General features: G+C 47.7%; 1 protein-coding gene across 1 annotated transcript in view; it reads right to left on the bottom strand.

Annotated features, from left to right (window-relative positions):
• The window catches only part of setd1ba (SET domain containing 1B, histone lysine methyltransferase a), a 26,666-nt gene extending 11,087 nt beyond the window's left edge, over nucleotides 1-15,579 (bottom strand). The window contains exons 1-12 of the mRNA XM_063014710.1: nucleotides 15,203-15,579; nucleotides 14,888-15,027; nucleotides 12,448-12,546; nucleotides 11,756-12,026; nucleotides 10,443-10,564; nucleotides 8,685-9,611; nucleotides 6,816-7,538; nucleotides 2,971-3,144; nucleotides 2,524-2,617; nucleotides 1,813-2,033; nucleotides 1,195-1,267; nucleotides 1-5 (exon numbers count right to left, since the gene is read on the bottom strand). The exon at nucleotides 1-5 is cut by the window's left edge and continues 322 nt beyond it. Of these exons, the coding sequence (XP_062870780.1) occupies nucleotides 1-5; nucleotides 1,195-1,267; nucleotides 1,813-2,033; nucleotides 2,524-2,617; nucleotides 2,971-3,144; nucleotides 6,816-7,538; nucleotides 8,685-9,611; nucleotides 10,443-10,564; nucleotides 11,756-12,026; nucleotides 12,448-12,546; nucleotides 14,888-15,027; nucleotides 15,203-15,332 (2,979 nt within the window). The 5' untranslated portion in view covers nucleotides 15,333-15,579. The remainder of the gene's footprint in view (nucleotides 6-1,194; nucleotides 1,268-1,812; nucleotides 2,034-2,523; nucleotides 2,618-2,970; nucleotides 3,145-6,815; nucleotides 7,539-8,684; nucleotides 9,612-10,442; nucleotides 10,565-11,755; nucleotides 12,027-12,447; nucleotides 12,547-14,887; nucleotides 15,028-15,202) is intronic.
• Nucleotides 15,580-17,251: the final 1,672 nt, after the last annotated feature.

Raw genomic sequence — 17,251 nt, 5'->3', positions numbered from 1 at the left:
GGCTTCTGATCAGAGACAGGAGGAGAACATTCATTTAACAGATCAAAGCTTTACAAAGAAATAATAATATAGATGTATATAGATAGACTTTATTTATCATATATACATATACACGTGTACAGTACAATTAAATTCTTTCTTCTCATATCCCAGCTTGTATTGGAAGCTGGGGTCAGAGCGCAGGGTCAGAGCCATCATACGGCGCCCCTGGAGCAGACAGGGTTAAGGGCCTTGCTCAAGGGCCCAACAGTGGCTGCATAGCAGAGCCTGGATTTGAACCACCAATCTTCCGGTTGATAACCCAAAGGGAAGGGAACTGATGAAGATCACCGGGGAGCGGATGCTTGGAGCTTGCTAGGTGTTTAGCCTGGTGTGTTAACATCCCCCTACAGGACCTTATGCCCGGTTCACACTACACGATTTCTGCCCAGATTTCGCTCGGCGGCTGGTCGGCGCTAGATTTACCGGCTCGGGAGCGACTCGGCGATCAAAACTCGGCTCTCAGTCGCTAAGTGTGAACTACCCAACAACTCGACCCGACCGGCTCGGCGACTGGATCGAGTTTTCTAGCAGGTCAGATATCTGATCTGAGATGTCCGACTGAGAATGAGTGACATGTCGAACAGCCAATGAGAACGCAGGATACGGTGTGAGGGGAAACGCAGGAGAGGAAACAGGTGGGACGGGGGGATAATATAGTTTATATCAGAATACATCAGCACACACACACACACGTTTTACAGTATTTCTGACCTGATCGTCCTCTACAAAACATAACACCCACGCTGCATTGCAAAATTATAAATTAACCTCCAACTCACTATAGAACGATCCATACTGTTCGTGTTGCCAAATCCACTCAGATTCATTTATTTTTCCTCCTTGATTTCATCACATCAGCGCACAAACACTTCGATCGCTCGCTACTTGTCGACGTGCATTTTTAAACGTGGTATCATTAAACTTCTCGTCACTTCTCGCGTGTGTTTTTGTAAAAAAAAAAAAAAAAAAAAAAAAAAGGGAGAGCAGAGAAGCTCGTCTGTGATTCCAGTTGGTGATGGATGGTGTCGTGTGAAAGCCCCTATCACCGATCAGTCGTGTAGTGTGAAATATACACCGACTGAAAGACTCCCGAGTGCAAGAGATTCAGTCGTGTAGTGTGAACTTGGCATTACTGATCCTACAACCTCTCACCTTCATCAGATGATTCAGAAGATTCACTCTCGCTCTCTGATTCACTCTCATCTTCATCCTCCTTTTCCAGCTCCTGCAACAAATCCACATGCAGATCATCATCATCATCATCATAACAATAATAGTAATGATAATGTCATTCGGGGTTCTTTGTCATCAACATGAGCACCATTAAAATCAAATCTGGTACTTGGTGAGCTGGAGCTAAAAATTGTGACGTGGCACAGAGAAGAAACACCACCAGGATGCTGAACCTCAGAACATTCTAATCACCAGCAGAAGAAACGTGTTCATTTTTCACACTCAGTGCATTACACAGAGCAGAAGACAGGGGGCGCTGTAGTGCATCAGCGCTTCACATCACAAACTCCACACAGACAGGACCCAGACCGTTCCACCTGGGAACCGAACCCAGGACCTTCTTGCTGTGAGGCCACAGTGCTACCCACCGAGCCCCCCTTACGATTCGAAATAAAAAACATTTTTTAAATATTCATTCAAAAATGTTTTAAATCAAAAGTAAATATTAGTATTGGAGATAGATCCAGTTATAAAGTGTCCCAATACTTTTGGTGTAGAAGAATTTCCTGAACGATGTGAGGGTGTGGATGTTCTCACCTTGCTGGAGGAACGTCTCTCCACCCCGTCCACATCAGGCTGGTCCTCTCGGTCAGATACGGACTCCTCCCTGCCCGTCTCCTCCTCCTCTTCCTCCTCCTCCTCCTCCTCCTCCTCCTCTCCCTCACTGTCCAGCTCCACAGGGCGGGCGTGTCTCCGTTTAGCCGAGGACCCGTCGTCCAGCCGGGTACCGTCCGAGGGCGCGTCGGTTCTTTCGGACTCTGATTAAGACACGTGGACGGTCAGGACACTGCACATTCCTCCTTAATTCATTCATTTGATTTTAATCACTGCATTAATCATGATCAGGGTCACAGTGGGTCCGGTTATACTGGGAACGACGCTGGAATACCCATCGCATGGCATCGTACCCCCCCCTTCACAGACACAGCCAATTAAGTCTGTGCAGATGCCCACCCAGCCGATAGCACTGCTGAGATTTGAACCCGGGCGTCTGTGGTGGGTTATCGTGACCCAACTGCTGTGCCACCCGAGCACCATGTTTCAGACTGGCACAGAGCAACAGTGACTGGATGGTGTGGAAGGTTTCCACCGAGGTTCCAGAACTGTTCTGAAGGAAAACGACTGAATCTGGTGTTTATTAGCTGGTTCTGGAACCCACCAGCCCTGAGGTGACACCCCCCCCCTCCCCCAGCACGGAGGGTGTAAAGAACAGCAGACAGGAAGTGGAAACAGAAGCGTCTCTCTTACCTTCATCCTCCAGCTCATCATCTACAGGGGTGGAGGGTCGAGCTCTCTTATTCTCCCCGGTGGAGACGGGATCAGGGGGTTCTTTCCTCTTCACCTAAAATCCCGACACAGCAGGAGTGAAGATCCAAAACATCAGAGGAAAATCGACATGATTCTTTTTATTTAAACAACTGAAGAAATTCAGAAAGATCAAAGCAGTGAAAATAGACGGCTATAGTTCTGTAGTGTGACTGTGGGACCTCCATGAAAGAGAGCCGCTCATCTGAGGCTTCAGGTGTGAAATGTATGAAAAGTTTCATTTATTTATTCATTCATTATTTCTGACGGTCGTTCCTCATGGATCTGATCAGAACGATCAGATGAATTACAGCAGATCTTCACACCTGAAGCTCTCAGACGTTCTGCTCTGTATGATGTTCAGTAGAAAGCTCTGATGGTGGTTCGTACCTTAAACGAGGGCAGGCGGATGGCACCACGCAGGCCGAGTCCCAAACCCTCGTACCCGAGACCCTCTCCTTTGCCCCACGTCTCCAGCAGGCTGGATGATAAAGTTTCCTTGGGCTTCACTCGCTCCTTCTCCTCATCCTTACACTCACCTGATTTCACCGGGGTGGAGGTGGCCTGGAACACACAGCACAAGAGCTCAGATATACATATATACACACACACTCACACACACACCCACATGTACATATACACACATATACACACACTCACTCACACACACACACACCCACCCACATACACACCCACATACACACATACATACATATACAGTGTATCACAAAAGTGAGTACACCCCTCACATTTCTGCAAATATTTCATTATATCTTTTCATGGGACAACACTATAGACATGAAACTTGGATATAACTTAGAGTAGTCAGTGTACAGCTTGTATAGCAGTGTAGATTTACTGTCTTCTGAAAATAACTCAACACACAGCCATTAATGTCTAAATAGCTGCAACATAAGTGAGTACACCCCACAGTGAACATGTCCAAATTGTGCCCAAAGTGTCAATATTTTGTGTGACCACCATTATTATCCAGCACTGCCTTAACCCTCCTGGGCATGGAATTCACCAGAGCTGCACAGGTTGCTACTGGAATCCTCTTCCACTCCTCCATGATGACATCACGGAGCTGGTGGATGTTAGACACCTTGAACTCCTCCACCTTCCACTTGAGGATGCGCCACAGGTGCTCAATTGGGTTTAGTCCATCACCTTTACCTTCAGCTTCCTCAGCAAGGCAGTTGTCATCTTGGAGGTTGTGTTTGGGGTCGTTATCCTGTTGGAAAACTGCCATGAGGCCCAGTTTTCGAAGGGAGGGGATCATGCTCTGTTTCAGAATGTCACAGTACATGTTGGAATTCATGTTTCCCTCAATGAACTGCAGCTCCCCAGTGCCAGCAACACTCATGCAGCCCAAGACCATGATGCTACCACCACCATGCTTGACTGTAGGCAAGATACAGTTGTCTTGGTACTTCTCACCAGGGCGCCGCCACACATGCTGGACACCATCTGAGCCAAACAAGTTTATCTTGGTCTCGTCAGACCACAGGGCATTCCAGTAATCCATGTTCTTGGACTGCTTGTCTTCAGCAAACTGTTTGCGGGCTTTCTTGTGCGTCAGCTTCCTTCTGGGATGACGACCATGCAGACCGAGTCGATGCAGTGTGCGGCGTATGGTCTGAGCACTGACAGGCTGACCTCCCACGTCTTCAACCTCTGCAGCAATGCTGGCAGCACTCATGTGTCTATTTTTTAAAGCCGACCTCTGGATATGACGCCGAACACGTGGACTCAACTTCTTTGGTCGACCCTGGCGAAGCCTGTTCCGAGTGGAACCTGTCCTGGAAAACCGCTGTATGACCTTGGCCACCATGCTGTAGCTCAGTTTCAGGGTGTTAGCAATCTTCTTATAGCCCAGGCCATCTTTGTGGAGAGCAACAATTCTATTTCTCACATCCTCAGAGAGTTCTTTGCCATGAGGTGCCATGTTGAATATCCAGTGGCCAGTATGAGAGAATTGTACCCAAAACACCAAATTTAACAGCCCTGCTCCCCATTTACACCTGGGACCTTGACACATGACACCAGGGAGGGACGACGACACATTTGGGCACAATTTGGACATGTTCACTGTGGGGTGTACTCACTTATGTTGCCAGCTATTTAGACATTAATGGCTGTGTGTTGAGTTATTTTCAGAAGACAGTAAATCTACACTGCTATACAAGCTGTACACTGACTACTCTAAGTTATATCCAAGTTTCATGTCTATAGTGTTGTCCCATGAAAAGATATAATGAAATATTTGCAGAAATGTGAGGGGTGTACTTACTTTTGTGATACACTGTATATATATACACACATACACCCACCCACATATACACACACACACACACACACACACACACACATATACATACATATATATATATATACACACATACACCCACCCACATACACCCACCCACATACACCCACCCACATACACTTACACATACATATATATATATACAGTGTATCACAAAAGTTAGTACACCCCTCACATTTCTGCAGATATTTAAGTATATCTTTTCATGGGACAACACTGACAAAATGACACTTTGACACAATGAAAAGTAGTCTGTGTGCAGCTTATATAACAGTGTAAATTTATTCTTCCCTCAAAATAACTCAATATACAGCCATTAATGTCTAAACCACCGGCAACAAAAGTGAGTACACCCCTAAGAGACTACACCCCTAAATGTCCAAATTGAGCACTGCTTGTCATTTTCCCTCCAAAATGTCATGTGATTTGTTAGTGTTACTAGGTCTCAGGTGTGCATAGGGAGCAGGTGTGTTCAATTTAGTAGTACAGCTCTCACACTCTCTCATACTGGTCACTGAAAGTTCCAACATGGCACCTCATGGCAAAGAACTCTCTGAGGATCTTAAAAGACGAATTGTTGCGCTACATGAAGATGGCCAAGGCTACAAGAAGATTGCCAACACCCTGAAACTGAGCTGCAGCACAGTGGCCAAGATCATCCAGCGTTTTAAAAGAGCAGGGTCCACTCAGAACAGACCTCGCGTCGGTCGTCCAAAGAAGCTGAGTGCACGTGCTCAGCGTCACATCCAACTGCTGTCTTTGAAAGATAGGCGCAGGAGTGCTGTCAGCATTGCTGCAGAGATTGAAAAGGTGGGGGGTCAGCCTGTCAGTGCTCAGACCATACGCCGCACACTACATCAAATTGGTCTGCATGGCTGTCACCCCAGAAGGAAGCCTCTTCTGAAGTCTCTACACAAGAAAGCCCGCAAACAGTTTGCTGAAGACATGTCAACAAAGGACATGGATTACTGGAACCATGTCCTATGGTCTGATGAGACCAAGAATAATTTGTTTGGTTCAGATGGTCTCAAGCATGTGTGGCGGCAATCAGGTGAGGAGTACAAAGATAAGTGTGTCATGCCTACAGTCAAGCATGGTGGTGGGAATGCCATGGTCTGGGGCTGCATGAGTGCAGCAGGTGTTGGGGAGTTACATTTCATTGAGGGACACATGAACTCCAATATGTACTGTGAAATACTGAAGCAGAGCATGATCCCCTCCCTCCGGAAACTGGGTCGCAGGGCAGTGTTCCAGCATGATAATGACCCCAAACACACCTCTAAGACGACCACTGCTTTATTGAAGAGGCTGAGGGTAAAGGTGATGGACTGGCCAAGCATGTCTCCAGACCTAAACCCAATAGAACATCTTTGGGGCATCCTCAAGCGGAAGGTGGAGGAGCGCAAAGTCTCGAATATCCGCCAGCTCCGTGATGTCGTCATGGAGGAGTGGAAAAGCATTCCAGTGGCAACCTGTGAAGCTCTGGTAAACTCCATGCCCAGGAGAGTTAAGGCAGTTCTGGGAAATAATGATGGCCACACAAAATATTGACACTTCAGGAACTTTCACTATGGGGTGTACTCACTTTTGTTGCCGGTGGTTTAGACATTAATGGCTGTATATTGAGTTATTTTGAGGGAAGAATAAATTTACACTGTTATATAAGCTGCACACAGACTACTTTTCATTGTGTCAAAGTGTCATTTTGTCAGTGTTGTCCCATGAAAAGATATACTTACATATCTGCAGAAATGTGAGGGGTGTACTCACTTTTGTGATACACTGTATATATATACACACACACACACCCACATACACATACACACACACACACACTTATAGATACACACAGACACTCTGGTATGAACACTTCTATAATGTCGAGGACGGATGGTAAGGTACCCACCTTGGCAGAGCGCTCCTTCTTCTCCCACCACTCGTCGAATGCCCGGAACGCCACCACCTCCACCATCTTCCGGTTCAGGTCTCTCTTCATGATGGCCTTCAGCTCTTTGACGATGACCAGCAGCACGCCGTCCACCGTGGCTTTGTGTGGGTCCTCCTTCTTCACCTCGTACCCGGGCGGGGGCACCGCCGGGTTAAACCTGGGCATGCTGGGGGGCCAGGGCTGGCTGTGCGCGTTGGTGGGGGCGCTGACCATCGACAGGGGCGGGTAGGGAGTGCCGGCGAACTGCACGGCGCCCATGTTGGCCGAGGCGGCGCCCGACAGGAAGTGCGGGTACACGTAGGAGCGCTGGTTCTGCGCCATGCGACTCAACATCTGCGTCTGCATCTGGAAGGACATGTGCACGCTGCCCCACTGCGGCAAACAGCTCATCATGTCCACCGGCACCATGGTCACCATGCCGGGTGGGTACGGGGGCATGGGGGGCAGCATGTGGGGGGGAGCGTGGAGCGGGGGTGGCAGGTGAGCGGGGTGCAGGGGGTAAGCGGGCTGCGGAGGGTGCATGGGGGGGAACCCGGGCGGAGGGAGGGGCATGGACTGTGGGGTGATGGGAGACACGGCCGAATTCACCACGATGCCCTTGGCGCACTCGCCGCTGGAAGTGGGCGTGCCTGGCATCTCGTCCTCAGAGATCTCCATGTCCTCGCCCGACGACTGGTTACCCTGGAGACAGAGAGAGAGAGAGAGAGAGAGGGGTTAGGTTTGGGTGGTTATCCCCCAGCCCCACCATGCTGGCCGAGGAGTGCTGAGACTATCAGCGGAGAGCTGTATTGTGTACAGAGAGACACACTAAGCCCTAAAAGATTCTCCATCACTGGTGCAAATGCCTCCACCAGACAGCAGAGGGCGCAAACGTACAGCAGGATGAATCCGACATTCCCTCCCGCAGTCATGCCTGTGTGGCTGCAGTGGCAGGTCAATAGCACCACCTGCTTGTTAGAAGTGTGATGCATGTAATGGTGTGAAAAAATATTCGCCCCCTTTGTTCTGTCTATATCAGGTGAGTTACAGGTCTGATGATGAACTGCACTGAAACGCAGCCGCGCTGGGGTCCGGTCTACAGGAAGTGCCATAATATACAGCACAGTACTGACTTCCTGTAGTAGAGGAAGTGAAAGTCTCGTACTCACACCAGTTCTACACGTTCTATACTTCCTGTTAGTAACGTTCTCCTGCACCCAGCACTGAACTGACTGATTAGGTACGTCCCGATGATCAGTGCTAGTATTGTGATCATCACAGCACTGACCTGTTACAGCTGATGGTCGGCGCTGTAGCCGTGTAACAGTGATGAGGTTCAGGTCTGAGATTCGGCTGCGCGTTAATACGACGCTCGTTAACCCTGACTAACCCCCCCCCCCCCACGCACCGATCTCCATCATCGCCCGTCTCTGTGCAGCGCCATTGATCAGCCAGCAGAGGGCGTAACTGCAGCAGGTCTGGGGAATCCTGTTCGTCACCCTCCCTCTAAATGAGCCAACTGTTGTTCGTGTAGGCGCCCAGCCTGCCGGTAGCAGAGCCGAGATTCGAACCAGCTCAGTGCTGTTAATGGTAGTCCTTCACACTGTACACGGAGCACCCGTAAGGTGGAATGGCCCTAATACTATGTTAACCAATGATGTTGCTGCTGGTCTGAGCGCAGGGTTAGTGTGTGTGTGTGTGTGTGTGTGTGTGTGTGTGTGTGTGTAAGCGTAGCTGAGATGTGATCTGATTATCCGTGTGCACCTACAGACGCCGAGTGTCAGTAGTTCCGGTGTAACTCCGGTCTGTTGGAGACTCAGAGCAGCGTAACTATAATAAAGATCTCACCGTATCCCCCGTGTCGGTGGGGGTGTGCGGCCCCCCCGCACCGCTCCTGCTGTGGGGCGAGGCGCTCTGTGGGCGGAGCGGGGCGGAGGCGGTGCCCGGGACGGGCTCCTCGTCGTCAGAGTCGGGCAGTGGGGTGGGGCTGATGTCCTCCAGCCCGGTGCTGGGTGGGCGGGACATGCGCAGGTGGGCGGAGCAGGGCGGGATGGGCGAGAGCTGAGAGGAGGAGGAGGAGATGGGACTCCCCTCCATGTGCACCTCGCCGTCCGAATCTCCGCCCTCGTTCAGGAAGGGGAGCTTCGTCCTCTTCTCCTTCAGCAGCATCTCGATCCGAGAGTCCAGGCTGTGCCGCTCCGCGTCCATGGCGGGCGGGTCCGCGGAGGGGGACGGGCAGGACGTGGGCGTGACCGGTCGCTCCTCCTCGGGTATAGGAGGCGGCTCGGGGACGAATTCGGGCGTGGAGGGAGGGGGCGCTTGTGGAGGGGGGCATCTGTACTCCGCCGGTTGGAACGGCGGTTCTGCAGGGGGGTATGCAGGGGGCAGAGGGGGCTGGTAGGGCGAGTATGCGGGTTTGAACGCGGGCGCGGCGGGTGGGGGCGGCGGTTCGGGCTGTGGGTTGGGTTTGAACGTCTCCGTGTTGCTACGGTGACCGGCGTGGACGTAGTGCCTCTCCGGCCGGCGGTTGTACGCGTCCTGGAATTTGCTCTCGGGCCTGCGGGGTCGGTTAGGCTGGAAGGTGGGCGTGGCCTGTCTGCCCGAGTAGGCGGAGTCCTGAGAGAAGGGCGTCCCAGAAGGACGGGGTGTGACGGGCGTGGCCTGTGAGAGGGGTGTGGCCTCCTGACGAAGGCTGGAGTACGCCGTGTCGATGGAGAGCGGGGTGCTGATGCTCCCGGTGCCGCTCTCAGAGAGACGACGGAGAGGTTCACACGCCTGCAACACACACACACACACACACACACACACACACAGTTATGGTTAGTAACTGGCTGTAGATAAATCTGCATGTTCTGTTATATTCATTAGAGCTCTGTAGATCAGGGATGTTGGTTTGCTGTTGTTCTGCCTCTCTCATGTGATCACTCAGGTTTGTTGGGGTGTGTGTGTGTGTGTGTTGATGGGGAGGGGGGGTCTGATGGTCGTGGCACCTCCTGGTTCTCCCTGTTACACATGCTGTAAGAAGGTCCTGGGTTCGAACCCCAGGCGAGGCGGTCCGGGTCCTTTCTGTGTGGAGTTTGCATGTTCTCCCCGTGTCTGCGTGGGTTTCCTCCGGGAGCTCCGGTTTCCTCCCACAGTCCAAAGACATGCAAGTGAGGTGAATTGAAGACAATAAATTGTCCATGAGTGTGTTGGATATAACCTCGTGACCTGATGAATCTTGTGTAATGAGTAACTATCGTTCCTGTCATGAGTGGAACCAAAGTGTAAAACATGACGTTATAATCCTAATAAATAAAACAAACAAACACATGCTGTCATGCTCCTCCTGCTGGAGATGATGAGAATCTGCAGTGTCTGGACTCACAATGAGCACAACTCACTATTACACTTATACTGGGTGTTAGTCTGAAGCTCTCCTCGGCCAGTCTGATGAGGGAGGATCGGGATCTACAGATGTTACACACCTGGATATAAGTGCTCTGCTCTGATCCCAGCAGGATTCTGGGCTTGTGTCACTCATTTTCCTTCATGTTATAATGTTGTGATGTGACGAAGTGGTGATGCTGTAATGTGATGGTGATGAATGTAGGTGTGATGTGTTACCAGCAGGGCCTCAGCCAGGCTGCGTGGTGAAACCTCACACGGCTCCTCGTCTCCCACTGGCACCGTCAGCGGCGTGAAACTCCCGTTTATTAACCTCTGTACATACCGCGCCCGGTTCTCACCTGAAACACACACACACACACACACACACACACACACACACACACACACACACACACACACACACCATCAGCACGGAAGAAAGAAAGTGAATGAGTGAGAGAGTGAGTGATGGATGCTGGTCTCTCTCTCTCTCTCTCTCTCTCTGTATGTTATTGTATACTGTGGCAGGATCATGAATGAATGGAGATGATTTTCATATCCCATAATAACACACATTAACAACCACACCCACCATCCTGAAAGAAACCACTCCACTGCTGGAAAAAGCTTTGTGTGGCTGATTCTGAGTATAGATACACTATTTGACCAAAAGTATGTAGACACTGAGGGAAGTGCATCAGAAGAGTATGGGTGAGGTGAGGCACTGATTCAGGATGAGAAGGTTTGAGTCACAGTCAACATTCCAATTCATCTCCGGTTTGAGCTCAGAGCTCTCCTCTACTGGACCAGAGACATGCTGGGACAGTAAGGGCTGAAAGAACAGCAGTGGGCGTGGCTAACGTTAAGACGCGTGTCCACATACTTTGGGCCAGGTAGACCAAATTTAAGACCATGTGTTTCTAACTTTGTAGCTCATATTTTACATCAATACAAACCCAGTTCCAAAAAAGCTGGGACAGAAGGTAAAATGCAAATCCAACATCTCATCTGAGAGTGGAGACGTGTGCATCAGCCTTCACACCGTTTCTGAAAATGATGGACGCCGTGTCTCCAGGCCACGGAGGTAAAGGACCTTCCCTAATGTTCACTTCAAAATCCATCGTCTGTTATGGTATGGGGGGGGGGGGGGGGGGGGGGGCTGTTGTTAGGATCACTGGCATGGGGAACCAGTACATCTGTGAAGGCTTCATTAGTGCTGAGGAGTACAAACACATTTTGGAGCAACATGTGCTTCCATCTAGACCAGGGTCCCAATAAATTTGTACATGAACGCCCCCTTGTGGAGGCTTTATGTTACATTAAAAACCACACTGGGACCAGATTGTAGTGAATAAAGCAGAGAGAGTAAGATGCATCACTTGTGGGTCAGCCACCTTCTGCACAGTACAAAAGCTTGATTCATTATAACAGAGCGCAGGCGCTAGACTGGCCTCTCTGCAGTCCAGACCAGTCTCCCACTGCAAATAATCCCAGACTGTTGAGCAGTTTCATCAAGAAATAAATAAATAAACATCACCGTGACCTCTCACCTTTAGGATCCAGTTCAGCGTGGATGATGTTCCCCATGACCGAGGTGCTGTGCAGATGCTGCACCGCGTCCTTGGCCGCCCTGACCGAACTGAACACCACTTTAGCGATACCCAGGTGCTTCTTGGTTTTGGGGTTGTAGAGGATCTCCACCTCCTCGATCTCTCCGTACTTCTTGCACATGTCGGTGAGGAAGCCCTCCCGGATGTTGTCGTTCAGACGGGCGAAGGTCACCTCTTTGGGAGGGACGGGTCCGATGTAGCACTCGTCGATCTGAGAACGAGGAGCTGCTGTTAGTTCAGGTTTAACATGAGCTCGTCACACCCCCAAACTCCCCCTCCTCTGTTATTAATCTACATATAACCCTCATTTACAGTAAAAGTTAAGGCAGTAAACTATTTACACACTATTAAAACTTAAATAAAGATTCAAGAGAATAAACATCACACATTCTTCTTTTTACTGACTTTTACTACACGTCCCAACTTTTCTGGAAATGCTACGTCTCAATTGACTTTGTGTTTGGTGTTACTCAAATGACGTGGAGGAATGTAAATATGTCCCAAATAAGCTTAGTCAGCTAACACACCACCTCCAATTTATACACATGGGTTCAATCATTCTTTAGGTCACAATAAAGACAGCGCAGCTTTTGAAGACCGAACACAAACAGAAGTGTAGAAGTGCGTCTGACCTTAAATTTGGGGACGGGCAGGTCTGTCTCCTTGTATTTGGTCCACAGGCGGCCGATCCGCGGGTCCCTGACCATGTCCACTGGGGGGATCCCAGAGTTCTGCGGACAAACCACAAAGATCAACTTCAGATCTGAGCACACCTCTCACCTGTCTGTCTGCTCACCTGATGCCTCATTTCTTAGTCAAAACCAGAATAAATGAGGAGACTTTGCTACACATACACACTGCAAGTTCACAACCAAAAGCACTTTTACCAAACATGAGAACAGCAGCATGTAAGAGCTATAAAAGAGCTCTCGACTCAACACTGTAATAAACAAGGCAACTAACAGAGTCTTAAAGAGTGACTGCCTAAAGTGCAAAAGCATCAGTTAGAAAAGTTGTCCCATCAAACGTGACACAAAAACAAACAGGATCCATAAAGTGGAAGAGTGGGTGCAAGTGGAAGCTCACTGTCAGTAACAGACGTACATTTTACAGCACATTTATAAAAACCTCAGGTAAAGCACAGCCATAAAAGCACAGCTTTATTCCAGAATGATCCCTTACACAACCTGATTCGCTGTACAACAGTCCTTGACACCACTAGAGACGATGAGAAACCCGGTCACAGTGTCCAGACACAGGGATGGAACCCAGCACCCCATGACTCTGTGCTGTGCAGCACCCACCTATCCAGCTGCACCACTGTGCCACCCACTCGAGGCTCTCGATGACAATTTAATCTGCACAATATTGTGAGTTCTGCTGTATACACACTAAAGGCCGGGTGGAGAACAGGTGATGTTAAATCACATTTAGATCACTATCTGAAGCAGTGCCCCTGTTGCGCCGTCTGCAGCAGGTTTCCGAGGTTCAACCCAAAGATTTCACACTGAATTATTTCAGTGTAGCAGTCCCAGTAAAACAGTCTGCACACTCTTCATTTTTGCTCCTTATTATTCTTTATTTACTGGTGTCTTAATAGTGCAGCATGAATGAATGCACATATGAGAAGTTTGGTAAGTTTCAATCATACAGAGCCAAGAAATTTTGTGATTAGAAAAATGACAGTGTGTCTGAGACTCATGCAGGTGCTGCCTGCACCTCAGTACTTCAGATCTATTACGATTCATTCATGCTATCATAATTATGCAACATAATTAATGCTGAGTTGAGCCAGGAGAAGTAGAAAGTCTGACACCCTAAATAATTCTGCCTTCAAATGCTTTAAAGAAGCTTTAAGTTTGTAGCCGTAACTAAATCCTGACGCATGTTCAAGCAGATATACATCTACATTTACATTTACATTTTCAGCATTTAGCAGACGCTTTTATCCAAAGCGACTTACACAATGAGCGGAACACAATGAGCAACTGAGGGTTAAGGGCCTTGCTCAGGGACCCAACAGTGGCAACTTGGTGGTGGCGGGGCTTGAACCGGCAACCTTCTGTTTACTAGTCCAGTACCTTAACCACTGAGCTATCACTGGCATATAGAATCGAGAGAATGTATTGTGTGTGTGTGTGTGTTTCTTCGAGGGTTCTTCAAAGTTTCTGCACTGTTTTTACTCTATTTATTAAGAATTCCATCACTTTTCTACATCATCACCTTCCGATGCATTTTTCCAGCATCGTAAAACGTTCTGGGTCGAGCTCGTAGCCACTGATGCGCCGCTGCCTTCACATCATCATCACATGAAAATCTTCTTCCCCTTAAAGTTTCTTTCAGCCTCCAAAGTGATGGAAATCAGATGGAGCTAAATCCAGACTATAAGCGTCTCTCAGTCACGAGCGATTACTCCTCCTCCCTCCTACCCTCACCGCTTATAACCACAATATACACGTGAGGAAACTTTGTGAAGATCCCTTGTATTAGATTTTGCTTACTGCAATAAATTGGACGATATTGTGCATTTTAGTTTGCACAGATTCATTAATCACACAGCCAGCACAGCACACGTTCACGTATCACTACAGAATTACCTCAAAACTTCAGCCACTTTCAGTCCTTATTACTGACACGCCCCCGACTCACACACTCTGGGATCAGGGTACAATCAGAGTATTCAGATTCAGTGGTGGAATTCATCAGTGCTCTGTTTGTGGACAGGACCTGACAGGAGCATTTAAAAAAAAAAACTGATGCCTGATTTACATGAGGAAACATTTTTATCCTGATGGATTTGGTGGCACCCAGGATGGCGAGGACCTAAACCACAGGGCATGAGGGCTGGGCTGGGCTGACTGAATGGTTTGGTGAGGATGAAACTGGTAGACATTGTATGGTATGGATCTGATCAAAAACACATATTGAGGGAAAATCCTTTAGAAGAACCGTGTTTAACATCTCCAGTAGTTTTACAGACTGATGTTTCCTTTAAAAGTCACCGGTGTGTGTGTGTGTGTGTGTGTGTGTGTGTGTGTGTGTGTGTGTGTGTGTGTGTGTGTGTGTGTGTACCGGCATGCTGAAGTGTTGTCCATCGTATCTGTAGAGTTTGTGGGATCCTTTTTTAAGAGCCGGATCAATAATCAACTTATAACTTCTCCAGTGAGCAGCTCTCCTCTCTCCTGTACTGTTCTCCCCACCGTTTAATAAACCTGCTCATTTACACACACACACAGAGAGAGAGAGAGATGAGCTTAATGAGAGAGTATAATGAGTTAATAACAGCAGTATATAACAATAATAACAGCAGTAAGAGAGAGAGAGAGAGTTAGATGAGGTGATCAGAGCTCAGTAGCAGTGAGGAAGAGAGAAAAACAGAAAGCTTACTTGAACTCTGCTGCCTTCTACCGTGATCTTCAGCAGCTCTGCTCCTCTCAGCCGGTCTGGACATTTTAACTGTCCGATCCACTCGGTTTATAATCAGACTTGAGATGTTTAGCGCGTTACTGCTGTGCATTACATGATTTAAACATCAGACTGGCTCCTTTTTTACCGAGCAACACATATTGTGTGTCTGACTGGCTTTCTGTCTCTCCCACAATACACCAGTATACAGCGCTAACCTGCTCATCCGCTTCAGCACATTCCACAGCGCACTCACACACACTACACGCGAATTTATAATCATTCCATTCAAAAAAAACCAAACAATCGCACGATTTTGATCATTACAGACACAAACCGGAACAAACAATCAAACACGATTTATTATTCTGAATCGAACAAACGCGGATACCACGTGACGAATCAGCGCACTAGATTTACCTCGACGCCAACTACAAGATGGACATGGGGGGGGACACAAGGACTGAACCTGGACACGATCAGTCTCACCCTGACCAAAACCAGTCCTACACCAACCCAAACCAACCCAAACCAGTCCTACACCAACCCAAACCTGTCTTACTTTATCAGTCTGGACTAAAGAAGACACAAGGACTGGACTAAACACCACCTCTCAGCTTTACCAGAACTGGCTTCACTCACATTCCAACATGGACATGAAGAGACGAGGACCAAACATCTTACCCAAATCTGTCTCACTCACACCATGATGGAGACTGTAAGATAGACGCTTCCCATCTAACCCTCGTCTTACCTACCTTACATTCCAAGACCGGTGTGAGAAGAACTAAGACTAGCTGTCTCACCCCCACCAAGACAGACATAGTCAAATATATGTTGGAAATGTACGAATACCAAACCAAAACACAATGTCTCACATTCACCTGTCTCACAGCAACAAAACATGTCTTACACCAAGAATACACAAAAATTAAGCTATTTTAACACGTCTAAAAAAAATCATCTTTTATAAATTATACATTCCTTTAGCTGTCTGTATGTCACAATAAAGCCATTTTCAGTTACAGACGGTGATATAACTTTGTAATGATTTATAAAAGGTGATTTTTTTTTTAATAAAAACTTTCTACCAGTTTGGTATATTTGTGGTCCTGTATGGAACTTTAGTGTCAATAATATGGTGTAAACTTCAAACAGTGTTAGTGTTAGTCAGATATGGAGTGTTTTCTATCACTAATGTTAAACTTGTGTGGTATTTAGAGATTTCTAAAATGATCAGTGATCTGTAATTGGGTGTAAATATTAAAATAGTGTTTCATATTTGTCAGATTTTGATGTTTACTGTCAATGACTGAAGTGTTTAATATTTGTCAGATTTTGAGAGTGTTTCTCAGTAATATGTATAAATGTTAAATAAATAATGTATTTATTATTTTATTATTTATATTTGATCAGTAATAATGTATAAACGTTGAATAAAGTGGATATTTTTAGATCTTGGCTAGTATCTTAGCTTTGCTAGGGGGTGTAAATGTTGACGGGTGTCGGAATCTGTCGGTGCACGGGCTTTCTCTCCGACCAATCAGATCGCGGCACGATGTGAGCTCGCGCTATTAGAGGCTCGGCTCGCGCCTGTCCCTCCAGCAGAGAGCGGGAAGGAGAAGAGAGGCGCCATTTTCTCTCTCTCTCCCTGACAGAGAGCTGAGAGCCTGACTGGCTTTATTATTCACTCACTCATTCACTCAGGATCTACAGCTTCATCATCATCCTCCTCACCAGCAGCTGTACTGGACTAATGATCACACTACAGTGTGTACAGGATCTGAGAAGAAGGAAGATGAAATGTTGGATCAGAAAGCTGTGATATTTTTAAGACTTTTTTGTTTTTTTTTGTCTTCTCTCTTCCTGGAATCCATCTTTGTCCTACTAAACTAGGTCATGGCACACCCAAATCTCACCAGCAGTTCTTTCCTTCTGTCTCCAGTACCATCATGCTACTGAATAAAACAGTAACTGATTTATATTAAACAATATTACATATAAAACACATGATGAAAAAGCTGTGAGGCC

Source organism: Trichomycterus rosablanca, chromosome 18 (genome assembly GCF_030014385.1).
Source record: "Trichomycterus rosablanca isolate fTriRos1 chromosome 18, fTriRos1.hap1, whole genome shotgun sequence".
Taxonomy (NCBI): Eukaryota; Metazoa; Chordata; class Actinopteri; order Siluriformes; family Trichomycteridae; genus Trichomycterus; species Trichomycterus rosablanca.
This window is presented reverse-complemented; position numbering and strand designations above follow the sequence as displayed.